This window comes from Scatophagus argus, chromosome 2, assembly GCF_020382885.2.
Source record: "Scatophagus argus isolate fScaArg1 chromosome 2, fScaArg1.pri, whole genome shotgun sequence".
NCBI lineage: Eukaryota > Metazoa > Chordata > Actinopteri > Scatophagidae > Scatophagus > Scatophagus argus.
In genome coordinates this window covers 16,571,300-16,592,603 of record NC_058494.1, presented here as the reverse complement: position 1 = coordinate 16,592,603, position 21,304 = coordinate 16,571,300, and the positions used below count along the sequence as shown (strand labels likewise).

General features: G+C 40.1%; 1 protein-coding gene across 2 annotated transcripts; it reads right to left on the bottom strand.

The window, feature by feature from the left end:
- Nucleotides 1-1,537: 1,537 nt before the first annotated feature.
- Nucleotides 1,538-19,770, bottom strand: ugt8 (UDP glycosyltransferase 8). 2 transcript variants are annotated; one of them, XM_046414379.1, is made up of 6 exons: nucleotides 19,551-19,770; nucleotides 13,511-14,343; nucleotides 9,439-9,581; nucleotides 6,142-6,218; nucleotides 4,807-5,026; nucleotides 1,538-4,574 (listed from the first exon to the last, which is right to left on the bottom strand). In XM_046414379.1, exons 2-6 carry the CDS (start codon nucleotides 14,339-14,341, stop codon nucleotides 4,193-4,195), a joined length of 1,653 nt encoding a protein of 550 aa, XP_046270335.1. In that variant the 5' UTR covers nucleotides 14,342-14,343; nucleotides 19,551-19,770; the 3' UTR covers nucleotides 1,538-4,192. The 2 variants fall into 2 exon arrangements, with proteins under 2 accessions (XP_046270335.1, XP_046270345.1); XM_046414389.1 differs by lacking the exon at nucleotides 19,551-19,770 and adding an exon at nucleotides 14,687-15,577.
- Between the last annotated feature and the right edge of the window lie 1,534 nt (nucleotides 19,771-21,304).

The following is a 21,304-nucleotide window of genomic DNA, read 5'->3' as shown; positions in this document are numbered from 1 at the left end:
TATATGCATTGGTGGAATTAAATATATTTAATACACGTTTAAGTAAATATTTTTATTTTATTTTATTAGCTTAGTACTTCTACTCCACTTTTTACTCCATTTCTGACAGCACTGGTGTATTAAGGGGTGTTTTGGTGTATTATATTAAGGGGCAGGTACAATATACTGTATATCTGGTGATTTTGATTTTTTTCTGGTGAACTGAAGGATTGAAGGACTGCAGTGTTTCTTTTTTTAGTCGTGAAAATTCTAATTCTTCTTCAGATAAATAAAGAAAAAAACCTTCTTGGATTAACTGGAATCAACTGCAGCAATAAAATGCAACATATACAATCACATCAGTAGGCTAATATAATCCAAAAACAGTGTAGAGTAGTAAAACATTGACAAAGAGCATTTTTCTATGGAGTGATGCTTTGCAATGGTTTTGAAAGCAGGACTCTAACTGTAGACGAATATTTACAGTGTGGCATTGCTACGTTTACTTAAGTCAAGGATCTGATCTACAGGATCTAAAGGTTCTTCTTCCACCACAGCATATATGTACTGCGACAAAGATGAATAAACACTTAAAGAAGACCATCATTCATTTAGGCTTACGCAAGCTGTCAACAGTTTCCAAACTCTCATACATACAAACATGCACAAACATTGTCCAACATCCTTACACACATTCAACACCTGCCATGTCCTTTCAACCTTACTCTAACAAAAAGACTGGAAGTCAGTGTGCACACCCTGTTGTCAAACTGTTGGTGGATCCATCACTTAGATCTTGTGCAAAGACAGAGCGCTCTTACTCCATACAGGAAAGCCCACTTAGTTCAACATGGAGTAGTTAATTGCCCCGATGACTTTCCTTTGAGGTAGAGAGGAAAGGTAGATAATAGGCACTTACAAGGTCTGAGGAGGGAGGGGTGGCTGAAAATGAATGGAGGATGTCATGAATGATGCCCACTGTGCTTTCTGTGATATCAGATTCCTCATCAGCAGAGGCCTGCCCTCCATTTCTTCCCCTCCTTTCCTGTCTCAGTTAACAGAACAGCGCCCAATTTGGCCACCATCGACAACAAAAGAAAACAGCTTCAAGAATGTGAATTAAACATACCTGCAGATGCTTTTGACTGTGAGTGTGTGTGTGTGTGTGTGTGTGTGTGTGTGTCTATGTGGGTCTGTAGGCCCCTGCAGGCGGTCTGAATAATTAACAGGGCCAGTGAGTGAAGCAGAGTACCACGCAGGGTGTTTTGTTACCCCAGCCTCACTCAGCACAAGCATACAGCATTAGATAACCCCATCTCTCTCTGTGTGTGTGTGTGTGTGTAGCTGGCTACTTTAGATGATTCTACCATTTGATACCTACAAAACCTCATGCTGCTTGGTAACAATTCCCGACAGAAAGCCTATACATCCCCTATCAAAGTGCTGCAATCAACATTGGCCTCATCAGGTCTCAGAAACGGGGAGCGTATGTGCTTGTCTGTTCCATACTGTTGTACAGTGGTAATGATAGCGATGTCATTTCAGAAAAAAGCTTAAATCGTATCTGCAAACAAAATATGTCATTTTTATTCAGCTTTAGTATTTTGTTTACATTGTTCTATTTACAACATGGACACACATGACAAGAAAACTGAAGACTTCATTTTAAAATCAAAGTAAAATGAAGTTTGTTTCTTTTTTTAAAAAAAAAAGTAAGTGGAGAAATTTAATATTTAGAAGGGAGGAAGAGGGAAAAGTCAAGAACACAAAGGCAGCAGGAGATAAGGGTAAGACAAAGATGTGGAACAAGGACTACTGAAGGCTGAACAAAGTCTTCAAGCTGATGAAACACAAACACGACAAGAACAGCGACATGTCAGACTGCAGATTTAGTACAGAAACGTAAGTACAGAAGTAAAGGACGGACACATAATTATGTGGGCTATAACAACATTAATACTGAAATAATAATTTAAAAAGAAATAACTTCACATGTATGTTTTTCTCTCCAGACCTGTTCATAGCTTGTGTAGTGCCTGCAGGCCCAACTACCAAACCCAGCAGCTGAAGTTGTTATAGCTGATGATGATGATGATGATGATTCAAGTATAATAGTCTGTGTTTTCAGCAGGGCTGGGTGGGGCTGTGCAAGTGTACTTGTAGCTCACAGAGAAAGGAAGACCATGAAGAGTTTCTAAACTATCATACAGGATTTGTGAACTGACGTTCTGTATGCATGTTGGTTGAAGTCCTTGAAGTGAAAGTGAAAGTATTCCTCCTGCTTCCTTTAAACTGACATTGCTATATTGTCCATGTGTGAGGTTTTGGTCAGTCAGTCAACAATCTCCTTGCTAGAATGCCAACTGTGATTGCAACTGGCACCTTTAAAAAGCAGTTGTCTGGATTTTGCTACTAAAACAACAGATGAAAACACAGTGTGGTCTGGTAATGTGATAAACCATCCAAATGGAGGTCACATGTTCATAAGATACCAAATCCAAAGAAGGGGTCTCAAGATAAGAGAATTTCACTATGGGGATCAGTGTCACTTAGACACATTATTATTCAATATTATTATTATTGTTCATTGTGGAAGTTTTGGGGTTCACCTCTCTCACACTCTTCCTGTATCTCCATTAAGAATAAACAGTGGTTGTTGCCTTTCATCATTTACACACTCAGTCTGATGCTGCACGGTGATCTAAAACACACATGCATGGAAAATCCAAACACACATTGTATTCGAGCATATTGCAAACACAGATATGTGCATTACAAAAAGCCACATGCAGAATGTGAATCATTCGCACTCAAATGTTAATTTAATTACATACGGTCCGCCTACACATGAAAAAAAAAATCGAATTGACTTTGACTTGCAGAGGAGAAGCGTTGAATTCACTGTGTAATTTAAAACTAGTGTTTGCAACATGTTAGAAATTATTCAACAAATCAAATCATATAGGAATGGTGTAGCGCTAAAAAATGGCAATCAAGTGATGCATCCTTATTAATTACTGACTAGATGCAGAATTAAGACAGAGAACTGATGAAACAGATAATCACAAATAGATAATGCTCTGACTGGTCCCTGTCTCACCTGACCAGCTCAAGCACACTGCTGGTCTGACTCTGCATATCCACAGTATCCTCTGTAGTCAAAACTATTTTATATCTTTTTGATAAGGACATCTCAAGCCTTTTCACACTGATAAGCCAAACAGAGTCCAGTTGAGTCATTCTCCACCAGAACAAAAGGACAATCAAGAGACAACTGGAATGGCTGCACAGCTAAGTGCGGTGACCGGTTGGCACGATCCTGTCAAAAGGCAAAAATGGGAAATACTCAACATTCTAATTATTTTGAAAAGAAGACCACTGTGAATACTGTGGAAAATGCAGAACCGTGCTGGCTTCCAATGACTGCTGCTGTCAATTTTCCATTTGTTTGTTAACATGAACCGTACAGTACAATGTTAGCTGAGAGGAGGGAGTGTATGTCTACCATCATGCCATCACACCAAAGGATACGGGAAATAAATTTAAAATAAGATTAAGATTAAAAAGCTTCATTTTTAAAATTCATTTGTACAGTAATAAATAGATTTGTCCTCTATTTACAGTTTACCAGACAGTTGTTGAAGCAGAGTTTGCAATTAAAAACATTAAATCCTAAATATTTCAAAAGTTATCCTTTTTTGTGTTTGCTTTGTTTTGTTTTTGTTTTTGTTTTATTTTGTTTTGTTCTGAGGATGAGGGTTGGCGCTCAGGATTTCTCCTCTTCATCATGCTTCCACAGGTCAAGGAAGGCAGGAAGACAATAGAGAACATGCAGGAGAGAAGAGGCACAGGAAGAAACAATGACCTCCAATGTGTCGTTCCTGTGTTTCACCTTCAGTTACTCTCCAAATTGATAATGTATTGCTCTAGCTGCGGTTGTTAAGAGTTTTTCATTAAATTTGCCTCAGTGCACACATACACATACACCCACACACACACACACACAGATTTTGAGCACCCGATGCCTTGCTCCATCCCCCACATGATGCATTGTCTATCCTCCTGCAGCCTCTAGCTCGCTCAGAGTAAAAGCTGCCTCTCGACACAGACCTAAGAACGGCTTTCTCTCAAAGCTTTTATAAAACCACCAAACCAATCCTAGAGCTGAGTACTTCGGCAACTTCCTCGCCATCCCTCACTGTCATTCAGAACATTAATTTATCTTCTTTTCATTTTTCAAGGAGCCGTTGCGTTTGTGTTTCCCGTTGGCCATGCTCTCGCTATGGCAATGTCCATTGGCCATGCTAGCATCATCCCTGGCGATGCCGCCTCCTCTGCTCTGGTCCTCAACCTTCCCCCTCAACAATCGTACCATCCATCGCAGGGCAAAGCCACTCAGAGCCAGAGCAGCCCCTACAGTGAGGATCACATCCAGCAGGAAATACTGGTAGAGAGACACTTCATATACGGCAGAGCGCAGGTGGTTGGCACCGTGGTGACGGAGGATATAGGTGATCCAGTAAACAGCCCTGGTCACAGGATGGCCTGGCTGGTCTTTGTGAATGTTGGAGAGAAGACGCGCTTGCTGGCGGTACCTGGGTAGGGAGAGACAAAGGTTGGAAACAAGAATGTATGGAGACAAGGATGTAAGAAATCTGTTTGAGCAACGTTTCAGCATGCAAGAGTGTACAGACACATGTATGAAAGAGAGATAAAGGTGGTGAATATTGTATGTGTACCACTGGGTCACAGAGTGTTCATTCCATATATGGTCACCAGATGGCACTGATAAACAATAACCATCATGAGAAAGCATAAAAGTCTAACCTGGGGTCTGTGATGACACTGGTCAGGGCTGTGTAGAGGTCTTCCTCGCTCATGTACTTCCAGTGTAGCATGACACCCATACCTTTAGCAGCCACACGAGTCATTGTGTCATAGTGGTCTCCGAACAGGGGCACGCCGACCACGGGCACCCCATGATACATGGCCTCGTAGATGCTGTTCAGGCCACCGTGGCTCAGGAAGGCCCTCGTGTTGGCGTGGCCTGGATAGTAAGAGGGATGAGGGATGTTACCTTGCATGTTAGGTGTTCATGAGCCTTTTCTTGACACAACATTTATTTTGCTGGGTTGGGATTTCTACATTATTTCATGTAGAAATGCAGTAGATCTCTCAAACTGCTGCACACTCAGCAGTATCTCCTTGTTGTTCCCTACTTTGTGACACTATAATTAATGAAATATCTCAGTCAGTGTTTTTATGAAGGGATGTATGTAATGTATGTAATGTAAAAGCTTTACTTTCTCTATGCAAAATTTAACAATTTGACAAAAGATGCAATTCATACAAAGCAATTTTTATTTTAGTTTGGATTTTCCCCTTAATCAGGGCCCTATGTATCAATCTGCATAGTGTTAGTTACAGAGTTAGTGACAGAAAGTCACAGGCTGTAATTATAAAGCATGTGTTTCACGTGAATATTAAATGTTGGAGAGCATACTTCTGTTTAAACTAACCCACAGATTCTGTAGCTTATTGTGGCTGAATACACTTGGAAGAAAAAATCTTAATGCTGCATTTATCAAACTGACTAAAATGATTCATCATTTGTTTATCAACATTTAAAGCCAATAAATGCACTGTGGTGGAGTACAACAGAGTAAGAGGAAAGGTATGTTTTGTAGCCAAATAAATGTTTTTCATCGGGCCTATCAAAAAGCCAGACAGGCATGACGTCTCAGCATTTGCAGTCCAGACTAACCAGTGTGCTATTACATGATTGCAAATTTCAATGCAAGCTGTCGGTGTGTGAATGAGACTGCACATTTCTCATTCTTGACAGGCACAAAGTGACTTGCATGTTCACATTCTACCCACTACTGTAGTTAATCAGTAGGTATGAGAGGAACCCACCCACACAAAACTTAATCTACCACTAAGGATGAACTTCGTGTCAAAACCTGACCAGCACCATGAAGAAATCAGACTCCTGAAATTATTTTTAAGCACCTTCAATAATTTAAAGGGTTATACAAGTGCTATAAAGTTCATTTTACTTTATGTGGTGCAATAAAACAAATTCAGTAAGCCCATTTGACTGTTGCCAATAGAACAAGACGTTGAGATACATATTATGTGGCGTCTTCTCAGTGAACTTACCCAATAAGTCATTCTGAGGCATCCAGTCTACAAGCTTGGTGTTGTTGCCAAGGTTAGTGGGTGGAACTCCAGAGAATCTAAATAAGGAAATGAGGAAATAATGAAAGAAGGAAGGGGAACCACAACCCTGGTGTCACTGCAGTATCTGAATGAGTCCATTTTTTAAAAAATAAACGTTTACTCTATGTCACAGCTAATTAATAATCACAATTGAATAAATAATTCAAAATAATAGATAATAGATCACAAATTATTATATTACAGTATTATAGTATTTGGATTTGAAAAAGTTTATCAATTACACTACAGTACAGACAGTACAGTCCAATTTCAGTATGATTTGTATTTAATCAAACTCTTTTTAGGTACTATACTGTGTGGTCAAAAGCAATTCGGTCATAGTTGGACCTCCTGTTCGTGACCGCAAAGTAGACAGCTTCACAGCAGTTATAGTTTAACTGACACTGTGACCATGCAAATGTTGACAGATATTTTATCGGTAATATAACCTTGCTGAAGCTTTATCTGCAAGTACTCTTTTATTACAACTAACTTGTAACTGTTAAAAGAATACTTTGAAATTTTGGATTCCTGCTCAGAGTTCAGTATGAAAGTCAATGCCGCTCTCCTGTCTGCATGTTAAATATGAAGTTACATTACAGCTACCAGCCAGGTAGCTTAGCTTAGCACACAGAATAGAAGGGGTAAATGGCTGACCTGCCTCCGTCCAAAAGTAACTAAATCAGCTTCTGATTTGCAATCACTATCACTGAATTTGTTGTGTTTTGTGCGCTCGAACATGGGGCAGAAGATGTGCTTGATGTGTAGCATGCATAGGAGATACATACAAAAGGATAATTGAATCAATTCAGCCTCACATTTACATGATGCGGAAAGTGAACAAAGAGGAATTCAATGTCGATCTCTTCCCCCCTAAACAAAAACCAAGAAGCTGAAGGGCCTCCTTGTTCACTAACAGACATTTAGGTCTCAACCCTTTGTCCTCTACTGCCGTGGTGAATGTGCACAGGATTGTGTGCGCGCGTGTGTGTCTGTTGGTGTCTGTGGTGGCGTCTGCGGAAGCATTTTCTAACAAATGCAGCACACAATACGTATGCATGCTACATTACAACCCCCATCCGTCCATCTCTGTCCCTCCCTAACTCAAACTCTTTCATCTCTCTTTCTCTGTTCAACAAAGCACCAATTCACTGTCCCGCCAATCAAAGCCTACATTCATGCAGCCAATTATCAATGACACGATTCATTTGGCTTAGTCTCTGTCCTTCTCATCAGCCCTTTTCCTTTTCATCCTCTTGGTTTTGAAGGGCCACTGAAAGACATATTACCATTCAATCGATTTACACAAAAAGTCGAGGGGCTTAAATGAGCTACTAAATGTCACTTCAATGTCTCACTTCAACTGCCTGAGAACAGATTAATCATTTGCCTTTGCCATTTTGCACACTAATATGTGGAAATATCACACAGTATTACTCATCCAGCAGTCCACGTTACAAACACAGGTGAATCATCTTAGATCTCCGTTAAGCTCCATCATGTTCATGTTTTGTTATCTCATATCTTTGCACTTCTCTAACTTACAGGAGGTCTCTTAAAGTCAGCAGAATGGTTTGTCTGCCAACAGGTTTGCACTTGATCCTCGCTTTTTTTACCGTCATGTGTGGGCAATAGGAGTATAAATAAACTATTGCACTCATAAATATTCATTTTAGAGAGTTTTGTTTGTCTCTGTTAAACAGTTTTAGGTGATTAAAAAATGCATTTCTATGTCAAACATGGTGCTACAATGAAATGTATTGGTACAAGGTGACCACCACAGCTAATAGTTACAATGTACTAACTGAAATACAAACAAAACACAACTTAACTAACAAACTAACTTTCCAATAATAGTCTCAGTCAGGTGATCCATCTATATTTAGTCAATAAAAACAAACATTTCGAACTTTTGAACCACACTGGTTATACTAATGTTAAAAGTAGGAGTAAAACTAACACAAAGTAATGCCAAAATATTGAGAAATTAGGAAAAAAAACTTGTATAAATAAAACAACATATCATTGAAAAACTGCAATTATCTGTCACAGTATTAGTTGGCCATACTATCAGGTATGACTTCATTGTAAACTATGTAGTGTGTTTGTTTATACAACTGAAGGCCTTCTTCACGAGACATCAACCTCTGCACACAGGTACACGGTCAAACATTAACCCAGCTAGTCCATATGCCTATAGAAGGCCATGTGCGCATATGTGCTTGGACCAATGCTTTGTTCCTGCGGTCTATAGTGGTAAAGCAACACTTTGGACAATACAGAAAATATTGAAATAAATAACACATTTCGTCATCTGATCGAAGGATTATGCAAGTTCGGCCAGTTTGAATGTCTAATTAACTATTCTTCAGTAGATAACAATTAGTGTGAATGTGGTCAATGAACCACAAACTTTTAAATATACAGAGATAAGAGTTAGGGATTAACAGGTTCATGGATGGAATTTGACAGCACCGTGAAGCTAGGTGTCACGAGGTTTTTCTCTTCCTCCTCCATGGGTCCCACTTTTATTCCTCTTATGTTTTTGCTTGTGTTTAAATTCTCAGGTCGTAGCCAATGAATCACTTCTGGGGGAGAGATTAGATTTCAATCGCACTTATCTGAGCACATAAGAAGGACTTCTTTCTATCAGTTCATGAAATCATAAATGTCTGCTGCATTCATATTGTATAAAAGTGTGACAGGCACATGTAACCTATCACAGACATGTTTCACCTGTCCCACGGCTGCAGCAAATGACTCACAATGTCATGTTTTGGACCACTGCAGCCAACAACAACAACAACAACAACACTTTCCACATAGCCCAGACATGTCTGTACTGATCTGGGTAAATCACTTTCTTATGTGACTTTTGAATAAAATGCAAAAGTCTTTCCACCAATGTCATAAGAACAGAACAAAGTCTCTTAGGCTTCAGGATCCACTATTTAAAGCTGTTTGATAACCTGGATGACCTCAAATAATACCCCGAAGCAAATGTGAAGTGGGAACATAGACTTTGGTCTCAAGACACAGACCGCCAAAGAGTAACAGAGTGTTGTCTTTATTTGTGATATTGCTACAACTGATTAACGGGGTCCATATAAAATTATGACCCTCGGTGGAGGAAAGTAACAACTTGAAGCTGACTAGAAAAAGCTGCTCACACCTGTCACGGTGACAGCTGTGTACAGCATAACTGAAAATGGGATAACATAATAACAGATACATTACCTCCAGATGACACGCTGGGGCAACCTAGCGAGGGCTCCTGCCAGTTTTTGTGCAATGTCCTGGGAAAGGTACTTGACCCCGGCTCCAAACGACACCACCACAAAGCCATGTTCCGCCGTGTCATTCACCCATGCCTCGAATTCCTGTGCGTGAGTATGAGAGACAGACAATGACAGCTTAAAATCATGAAAAAGATATTGTAATAATACAGTGCAACGCTACTAAGCCAGGTTTCATGCTGGAGCTCAATTTTCAACCTTTATATTATTATTTTCACTTTTCATTTTCACCTCACCACTCCCTCATTTCATAGAAGATTCATTCACGTGTATTACAAGAATTCAAATCACCATTACTGAGGACATGATGCGGTAACAGCAATTTAACAGCTGAATGATAATGTGTTAAAGATAGATATCTGCCAGTCAATAGAGCAAACCGTTCACACAAACGCTGAACATTGTCGTTGCCTCACAGTTATTGCTTCATAGCCACACTTGAATGAGCGAATCACATCATCACATTCATGTTCTGAATGATTTACATAGTTATAGAAAAAACATGAGATGATATCAGTACTTACTAGCATACAAACACGAAAAAGCTTTTAAAATGTTGTGAAAGCAACAGGCTACAAGACTATGAACCTCTTAGCAAGTGCAATCTCTACTTATCACATTACCAGGTTATAAAAAATATTTCCTGGTCAACTACTTCAACTTTTATAATTTCCTTTACAGCAATTACTGAGCAAACCACTATACCACTGAATTTCTGTCTAAACCAGTCAAGGTACAGAGAAAGTTTTTGTTCACTTTCAAATGAATATGAAACTTATTTTTGGGATATTTTGTGTCTGCAACATATAGTCCAGACTATTTTATTTATATAGCACCAAATCACAATAAAGGTTATCTCATGACACCTATTAGCAGAAATGTCAAAGCTGTCACAGACACAGAATGCCTAATGCATGAAGCTGATATATTTAAAAATATTAAAGGTAATGCCTCCGAACTGTGAGCACTGATGTGTTGTGAGCTTGTATTTTGCAATTTGGTGCCCAGTGTTGCGTTATACATCATCACTTCATGTTATGACAGTAATGAGTAATGTTGACAGTCTGCAGAGCCCTTAATTTTTAATGAACCAGTATCAGTCCTCTTGATTTTACATTTGGATGATGTTATTTTACCACATAGCTTCCTATGATGTACTGGAGTTTTTTTCTTTAATAAATGTGACATGAATTTTTATCACTTCTCAACTGCTGCCTGTCGCAATTTGCTACCGCTAACTAGGGGGTTGACAAGTAGTATATTTCCTCAAGAGATCACCACTTTACGCCACTTTATTCTCCACAAAGCACTGGTTTTGAGCAACACTGAGCATGCATTACCTTGATAGAACAGTGAATATAAATCTCACTGGGGGGGTGTGGGGAAACTACAAAACACAGTAAAACTACAAAAAGGTCAGCAGAGCTGCCAACCATCCAATACATAACAAATAATCTACATACTGTTTATAAAGTTCACTCTAGAACACTCTCATGCAATCCATATTCACAACACACACTGTTAAAGTTCACCTAAATCACAAAAAAACTATATATAAAGTTTCTTCTGTGAAAAAACTCAACAGCACCACATCTCACTAGCTCACTTTTCTAGTTGAGAAATAGCCCCAAATATCAAACAAGGACAGGGGTGTGATAAATTAGAGTACATCTACATGGAATGTGGATTTGAGCCAAGGTATCCATACTTGTTTGTTTTTCACTTCTTTCACTTGTCACTATTATTTTAAATCTAGGTCAGACATATCAAAGCTAGCAGTCGCAATTACTACTTGTGTGCTGACATGATCAGTATTTGCAAGTTTGAAACTGACATTATTTCTTAGCTCTATCAATACAATTTGTAAAATGTTAGCAATACAGTTAAAACACAAGAGAGGAGACGTGCAGCCCTCATCTGTTTCTACTTGCAGCACTAACATTCCTTTGGGAAAACGAAGACAATAGTATCTTCCACCTCCTGTTCCTGGAACCTGGAGACATGTTCTAGGTTTTACCTTGTAAACCTCTTTCTTGGAACAGGACACAACATGGGACTGTTGGGTGGTTACACAACCTCTCATAGTCATATCTTTTTAACTTGGCTGTTGATGTGGTATTGCACTTGGGTGTGTGTGCATTGTGCATTTAGAATAGCAGCAGTTCATTGTTTAGCAAAATACTGTATATTTGAGAATGAAAAATAAACAACATGTGGCGTGACAGAGTGAGGAAGGATCAGGGACCGGCCAACTTTGAGTGGCATAAGTTGAGGACAAGAAGAGGGAGGGAGGCTAACAGCCCAGCTGCGGTAGCTAAGATCGGCCCTGGCACAGAGCAACCTCGGGGGCATACTGGGCTCCACTGTCCCTACAACGCCGCCTCAGTGACCCCATAAAAGAGTCTCAGTGTCCCCAGAGCTCTGCCCAAAACAATGGCCTCGTTCTCTCTTCAATTCCATTATAACTCCCTCCACACAACACAGCACAATGCTCCCAATTGGCTGGAGGGGCATTGCAATATCCCCCGCAGTAGATGCCGACAGCCCGCGCTCTCGGCGTCCAAACCCCCGTCACGACCCTCCTCTGCTCTCCCTGACTCCCCTCACTCTGCTGCTCTAAATCTATCTATCCAAATCCATGCTAACCCTAGCAATGTCCATAAAAGATCACTTTATAGCAGGATGTGATAATAAAGGCTACCAAGCGATAAAAACAAGCAAAGTTCAATATAAAAAATACCAAAACTCAGTCAGATTGTTAGGACAGGAAAGGGAAGACAGCATGAAGAGAAAACTATTGAGAGACTGTCAATAAATGAATAGAGATGCGCGTATGCTTCAAGCCCGATCTCACTCTCAAACTCCCAAGATATCCCTGTGCGTCAAGATGAGGCTTTAGACATGTCTGCATCATCATGAGGTGATCAAAACAACTGCACAGTGTCACGTAGTTTACACAGTGAGAAAATCTCAAGAGGGGTGGAGGGTCACACACGCAACCTCCACCCAGGAGAACAGACTTTATGTCTCGTGTGAAACCAAACACACATGACAAATGTTTTCCTAAAACTAACCATGTAAATTCAGTAACTAAAATTAAGCAAAATTTCATGTTAAGCAGGTCTTACAAAGCCTTTAAGGCGGAAGTTTCTGAATGGCAGTTCAGTGTGTATGTGTCTGGATAAGGCACATGAACGCAATAACACACAAGCAATAACATGTGACGAGCTGGGAAGAGAACGTTTTGATATTTCTTGATGCTGAGCCCAAATTCCCATTTGTGCAAGTAGACCGTTGCTAATATAGACACTTGGGAATGCTCAGCCTATACCTCTGTGTGATACAAAAGGATAAACATCTCTCAAGTCAAACTGAGTCACAGCAATATGACTTTCCAACCATTCGCAATTGTACCGCAGTGTTTCTGACTTGGCACAGAGACCTCATTTTATGATCCAGCATTCAGAGTGGGCCTCAAAAGCACTACATGTGGACACCTCTGTGATTTTTTTATTTAATCACATGGATCTAAAAATAAAAATAAAGTAGGACCATCTCTCAACATAAAGGATCGTTAACTGATCAGATACAAGAACACTGACTCTGTAGTGCTGTGATATGACCATTTTCGGCTGTATATTAAATACCATATAGTTCACACTACGTTAACAAATCTTTAACATCTCTGGATTTATCAATCCATTGTGGGTAATGTTTCATGAAAAAGAGGGGGCCAAATAACTGACTAAATGATGAAGTACATTGATGGGTATTTAATTTGCTGGATCAGCTAAACACAGACATTGTTCTCTGATTATCTTATTCTTACCAAGATACTCACTTGATCTGCCAGAAAATGTTCCAGCTTAACACAAAATATATCAATGATATGACATAAAATTACACTGTTTAAGGCCACTTCTGCTCGACAAGGACTTCAGCTCAGACACACAGATTCTCAAAAGTGAAACAAAGCTCATCATGTGCTTGTGTGTGTGTCTCTCAGTACTGACCTCTGGCAGTGGGTTGGGGGGCTGGGTGAGGATGCCACCTATGTACACCACATGCGGCAGGGTGGGCCTGGGGAACTCCAGAGCCATGTCAGTGCATAGCATCCACAGCCGACTGCCTTGCACCAAGTCAGCCATGGCCACTTGCGGCTTCACTCCATGTTTCTTCATAATCCGGTCATACTTTGGTAAAGCAATATAATGAACTCCAAAGCGCTGGACCAGGTAAACCGCCGTGTTGGTGATCCTTTGGACCAGAGACATGTGGTCTGTCAGCAACGAGTTGAATTCAGGTACGTATGAAAGTGGAGCTGGGGCTCCCACCTCTGCGGGGTACCACAGCCCAGTGCTGAACACGGCATATTGCACACCCAGGATATGAGCGATCACAAAACCACACATCTCATTTGGGTCCACAAGCAGCAGGTCAAACTTGGCCTCCTTGAGTCGAGCCATTACCTCGGCATTGCCAACGACAGCATCGCAGTTCTGAGAGTAGTGGTCAAGTATGTCAAACAGTTCCAGAAATGTCAGACGGCCTGAGAAGATGTTGCTGACTTTGGACTGGAGGAAATTGTCAGCCGTGGTGCTGTTGAAGATCCCTGGGTAGTGCTGTAAATGGTAGTGAGGGGAGGGGGGCACCTCACGACCCTTTGAAATTAGAAAGTGGGTCTCATGGCCCTCCTGGTGTAGAGCCGTGGCCAGCGTCTTGAAGATGTAGAGGTGTGATTCAAACATGATGGGTGGGACCACGATCACTTTAGCTGCCCATGATGCAGCAGGACTCCAGGTGAGGAGGCCAAGAAAGAGTAGTAGCGACGAGGGCAGTAGCATGGCTGAAATGATAAGGAAATGAACAATGTTAATACCAGACATCAACAGTCACTATGGAACAGCTTACAAGATGTATCTAACTTCTAACTTTTATCTACTCAGTGAACCTTACTCTCAACCACCTTTAAGCAGACACCCGTGGTGAAAAAAGGCAACAGTTTCACTTAGGATAAAATCTTGCATTGTGTACATCAACATCAGGGGACAAACCTGGAAATAAATCTTGTCCTGATCTTTCAGTTTCAATGCAGTTGTACATACTCTGAAAGAGTGATGCCACATACTATCTGTGCAATTCCTTTTTTTTCCTTTTTTTTTTTTATTGTCAGTGATATACTAATTAACCTTTGCTTGCTTTCTACGTATTTCCATTCCACGCCTTCACCCCTCCTCACTCTGTCCACAGCCGTCACCGACATGGTGTGGGCAGCACTAACGTCATTCTAAAACTCTGGCCACTCTATTCACAAACACAAACACAAAGAGCCATTATTATGCCACCATGTCATAGTCTGTGCCCTATATGCCTACACTCAGTGTCCCTCTCACTTGGATTAGTCATCAACACTGTAAAACCACCTCATCGAGAACCATCAGTTATCCAGGTTTTCCTAATCTACAATGACTAACCATGCACTTCTTCCACAGGTTGTTAAACCTTAAGGAATGCGCTGACCATTGAAGAAAATGTACAAAGAACAAAGAAATGTGCAAAGAATTGTGATTGTGGCTTCTGGTCAGGTGTTAAGTAAGCAATGCAAGCCAGAGCCAAAAGTAGTAGGCCACATTTTTAACTTAAAGCAAACAGCATAGCACGATGTGAATGTGAATAAAGTCTTGACTATCTAAATATGCTCTAACGGTATCACATTGCAACATCGTGCAGATTATCAGGTCATAACTTCACGAGGCAAAAAGAAACTATGTGAGAAGCATCTTAGATAACCGTTTCACACGGTTTGTGTCCGCACAGTGCGTAGCCTTAAAATGCACTAATCTACATCTAGTTAATCAAATAAATAAAATGGAACAAGTCCTTGGCTTAAACCCACCTGGTCCACTGGGTGTGTTGTGGAGTTTAAGTGTTCCTGTGCTTACGTGTATTTCATTCCACAGTCTAAAGATCTGAAGATAAAGGGTACAGGAAATCATAAACTGCCTGTGGGTGTGGATGTGAGTGTGAATATGATTCTTCGCCTGCATGGGTCAGCCTGGCACACTGTCAGGTGCGTACCCTGATGCTTGTTTTCTCGATCCTGACCTATATAAGCGGCTATTTTCTCCTTTCACTTCCACAAGACATCTCTCGCGTGGCATTTTATCATCCCTGATGTCATTACGGATACTGTATCAAATGGCATCGCCCATATTGTTTCTACTGCCCATCTCAAGATAACGCCTGAACAGGATTATACAATGCATCAGCCACCTGTTTGTCTATTATATAAAGTTTCTCTTTGCCAAGAGCTGGACCCTGGTAGGACGAGGACTCAAGGTGGCCACCATTTTGTTTAGCATTGTCCAAAAGATATCGTTACAAACGCTTCTCAGCTCAGACTGTTGACCGTAACTATAGAAACCAGCCACTGTCTACTGTGGACTGTGATCCGTCATGACTTAATTACTAACAATGGCATCTGGTTACCCTGCGCACAGGGAGGGCTGAGGAAATTACTTGAATTAAGAGAATTAAAGGATACACAATGACAAGCTGATCTGAGAAAAGACAATGTAAAGATGAAAAAGGCACAAAAGTTGAAGGCCTTTTATGAGGCATGACATGTTATTGTCAGGAGATAAGGTGCTGGGAGAAATATCAACATAATATCGGTACTTTGATGTGAGACATTCTACGTAACAAGTGATACCAATCTCTGAAACTACTGCCACGTAAAATCAGCAATCAATGCTTATACATGCATGCATCATATTTACATTACTATGGATTTATATTAGTGTGAGTTTATAAACTCCAACTCATAAATATTGTGTAGGCCTACAAGCAGAAGTCACTTAAATATTCAAATATATACCTACTTTAGTTTTGCCCAATACTCTGCATCCACTGTTTTCATTACCGTATCTCAGACATCCCCTACATTACCCTACAAAGTTAGTCCAAGTTTTGTTTCGCACATATGTAAAATTCAAAAAACAATGCAGCAAAATTCACTGTCATGTGTTACTGACACTGTGACAATGTTTTCTTTTGTGTGTGTGCCCTAGTCTGCTTTATATCAACATCCATTTGCATCCAATTGTGTCAATGACACATTTACAAGGTGTGTAACAAACTACAAATATGTAATTATGAACAAAAACACTGTGATCGCATCTCTGCTATCATTTTAAATTAAATGGCTTGCGCTGCAGCTTGCAGTTGTGTATTACTGATAATGAAACCAATTACAGCTTCCACAGGAAGAATTTTCATCCATCAAGAATAGCACAAGATGGTAATTATACAGTAATTATCCCTTTCTAATACCATAATGTAGACATTTTCTTGATTTACCACAGCAGGAGGAGCAGCCTCACAGTGGGGGTTCATTAGCTCAATGCACCCTGTTGAGAGGAGAAAAGTGACTTCCAAAAACTGATATTAATAAAATACAGAGGTCAATCCAAGACGTTTATTTTGTCTCATACCATTCAAATTGAGCCTGATTAACTAATCTTGTGTTTGTTTAATGGCTAAAGAATCCAAACTGAGTCTCTAGAAGGATAAGATTGGCTAGATTAGGTTAGCAAGGCTTTGATTATAGGGAATACAGTGTAAAGCAGGAGGTCTTAACCTTTTGTATCTCAAGGTGCTTTTTTCTGAGGACCATATACCCGAATTAATGAAGAAGAAGGAAAAAAAAATACAATATCACAAAAAGGAGAAAAAATAAGCTTCCCATAAAAATTTCCTTGCTGCACTTGAGCTATAGAAGCAGAAACTGAATGCTGTTCAATACTGTGCAGAAATGATGTCGTCAGCACAAAATAGCAGCGCTCGTATCTGGAATATTGTGGCTTCATTTTTCTATTCATCAATGAATGGAAGAAGAATATATGTCAGAGGCTTAGACACACAGTTAACTTTAGCTTTCAGGTCCTGTAGAGTTATGCAAGACAGCTTACTGAGAACTAGTGCTTGGACAGAGTTGTAACCTACCAAAAGTGTCATGAAATCATTAACTGCAACATGTAGTTTTTATCATATCACAAGTCTCTGATAGTGAAATCTAAGATAATTATGCATAATCTGGTCTAATGGCAGCATTTCAGTGTCAACAAAAATATCTCGTAGTATATGTAGTAACAGCTCAAAGACTACTGAAGGTTAAGCACGATGAAGTGATATTTGTAGAGGGGAAAAAATTAACTTTGTCCTTTGAAAGGTGGAGCTCAGAGCACTTCACAGATATACTACACTAAGCCTGAGGCTCTTTAGATCTGGATTTTTTGGTGAAAACACAATGAAAGTGTGTTTTCAGCTTTACAATGCCAAAGCACATGAGAAGCTGTTTATGATGGCAACACAACCTCTCTACATACCCTTATATATATTCTCCTCATACATAATGCTATGGAAATATAGTAAAACATCCTACCTACCTACCTGAACCCAATTACAACCACATCAACTTAGTCCAGTCCATTCAGTGTCCGATTTATACTCTATAGCCAAGCTAATTTCATCGATCAGCTCTCCTCCCTCGTCTATCTCTTTACATATGGCTGTTGACTTTTTTTGCACCATTTGATTCATTTTCATAACCTCATATTATTTCAGTGCACTGCAACGATGAACACACAGAAACAGGTTGGACCAGCTCTGTCGTTTCAAAAATGTAAGAGTTGTACAAAATAAACAAAACAAGCAGGGTACTGACACAAAGCAGCAAAGTTTTGAATAACCATCATCAGTATCTCATTAGCATAATCTACTGCTAACAGAGGCACTGAAGAACGAGAGGAATGGTCAGACACAAGGATGTAGCAGTTAAACAAAAGCAACGGCATAAATATATGCCTTAAAATATCCTAGCAAAATATACTCAACCCATGGCAATAATTCCTGGGATGATATTTATTACAAAATTGGACCCGACACCTATAATTCCTGTGTACACAATTTCTCAAGTCAGGCAGGTCACCTAAGTCTAGGTGGGAACATCCCTTTATCCCTTTAAATAAGGTTTTGCTGTGAGTAAAGGCACACCTCATGATACACACATACAGTCTGAGTGTTCAAGCAAAACCACAAAGGGATTTAGGAGAATGAAATTCATCTCAGAATACACCGAAGTCAGTCTGCTGTTGGCACGTTTGACAGTGACTGGTAGGACTGCCCTAGCCACCTCTAGCCTACAGATTCAAATCTTTCTTTCTAAAACATCAGGTGATCATTCTGCAGGTGCAACAGGATTGGCTGAACAGGTGCTATCTGCTAGGTACGCTCATTAAAAAAGCAACAGGGAAACAGTGCATTCAGGCTAAATGGGCTTTGATGTGTACTGCTTATTACTTTTCCTATAGGTCATATAAGATGGCCCACGGAACACTCCCGAGACTGAGACGTAAACAGACGTAATGGGATCAAGTAGTGCGTAATTTCATATCAAAAATTAAACTCTGATAGTAAAATGTCACAATGTCGCGCCGGTTTTAAAACGGTGTTTGCTTTTCCGAAGCAAATATACAATAGAAATATGCGTGTGCCATGGTGAAAACTCTCACCAGGCTCGAACACGGAACCGCGAAGTCACTCTGACAATCGAGAGAACAAAACTGAGCACTTTAAAACGTTTTTGACACTGAGGAGACATAAAAGCTAAACTGTCGCCTGAGGAAATAATTATTTACATACGACACAGTGATGATACAGGAGATAACATAATACGAATGAATACACGACTGACTTCACAAAGACACCGCGACGATTAAACAAATCGCCCATTTCGTTCCGGATAATTCGCACAGTACTTCAACGCAGCACGGCAATCTGAATACACCTGCCTCTCATGAGGTCCGGACGGTCGCACCTGAGCTTTCAGTAAAAACAACCCCGGAGCACGCAAACACTTCACGGCTGTCAGCTTCAACAATATCACATTAGTCTGTACAACTGTAAACGTGGGATTAAAGAAAGAACGAAGTGGTGTGTTGAGTTTCGCTCAACCTGTAGCGACTGCGCTCAGCTGGGCTGTATTGGCCTTACCTTGTGACTTGAATGTTGTTCAGGAGAGGTGGGGACGAAACTGTAGCAGACCCAGTTTTTTTGAGCGGATTTTAAAGCGTCGGGGAGATAAAACACATTTAGGGAAAAAAAAAAAAGCGGTGAGGACTTATTATAAAATGGGCCCTCGGGTATCGAAGACGCGCATAGGGCACATGAAACTTGCAGTCTCTACCACAGGGGCGGTGAAAGGCGGGACCAGCAGTGTGGTAAGATGGAAAGAAGGGAGCGGCAGAGGGAGGTAAACGCAACAAGGGTGGAGTTTTCGCACGTACAGGTAGCCTACTCTAACTCTGTTACTGGTGACTCCATCTATGTTGATAGTGTCAACAGGATGACTGTACTGGCCATAAATTGGACTGACAGGAAGCAGGTTTATTCAACATCATATTTCTTTAATCATTAACAGTGATTAGATTATAGGAAAGATATTACATCTTAGAGAAATAAAAAAAAACGGTTTAACACTTATCTGGAATAAATGATTAATAAAAACAACATAGCCTAATGTTAAATGTTGAGCTGGTACAAGTAAAAGCATTCGTACTCAAATCATGTAAGCAACAGTGCAAAGGCATAAAAGCAGCACGGCTCATTTAAATGATTATACGGTGATGATGCAAATATGAGAAAATGTTCACATTTTAGGGGTAGGAAACAGAAAACGTTGTGCATTTTAAAAAAGTAATAAATAAAGAGTTCATCAATTTTATAACTGATGTATAAAACTTAAGTGATAGAGATTTATTATTACAAACTGTTTCTTACAGTTTGTAATGAATGGAAATCCACTCCTCTAGTTCACTAAAAAATGAGAATAAAATATGATATGGGCACTATGTTCTACTTAGGCGTTCGTTGTAAGTAGTCTATAAATCATAACTAGAGGCTATGTTCACGGTTAAGAGCTGACAAATTTTGTATTATGTAAAGGCAGTTCAGTTTCCTTAAGGCAAGCCAAATAGCATGTTACACTTTTTGTTATCATATTAACATAACAATCAAGCTAGCCTACTTTACCCATTCACCTTTTCTGTGCATGCTTCTGAAAGATTGATGACTGCGGGCTAGCAGATGAAGTCGCTGATGGTGCTGAAATTCAGCGCTTTGTGCTACCAACACCATATTGGCGAAAATACTTAAAACACATCTTTACAATCAGCAAAAACCACCGAGGCGCTCCATCACACCATCTGCGCCAGTGGTTTTTGTGTGCATGTGTTGGGTATTGTGTTATAAAAAGCTTAGTCTTCTTTCACCTATTCGTTAATTTACGGAAATACTGCACAATACACAGTGTATGCAGCCTGTACTGTAGGTATGAAGCAGAAAAGGCCACCTGCAGGGAAAGGCTGGGGAAGAGACTTGGTGGTTAACTCCCCACTGGTAAACAGTCAGGAGAGGACAGATGCTTATCAGGCAGAAAAGAGGGAGAGATAAGAATTTAAGGGGGGTTATTGTAATTATGCGGACACAGGCACTTGTTTGTCACACAAAGAAGTAGTTCTGTTTTCAAGGTAAACACACACATGCACACAACCATAAACTGAAGGGAATGCAAAGTAATTGGGGGTTGGGGTGTTGGGGAGCTGGAGCGCAGAGCCACGATGTGTAGCTTAAGACAAATGGATGTTTCTTCTCAAACAGTGATCCATTTGTTTATGCATCTGTCCTACACACACGCACACACACACACACAGACACACTCACACACACAGTATTTATCTCTTTCAACA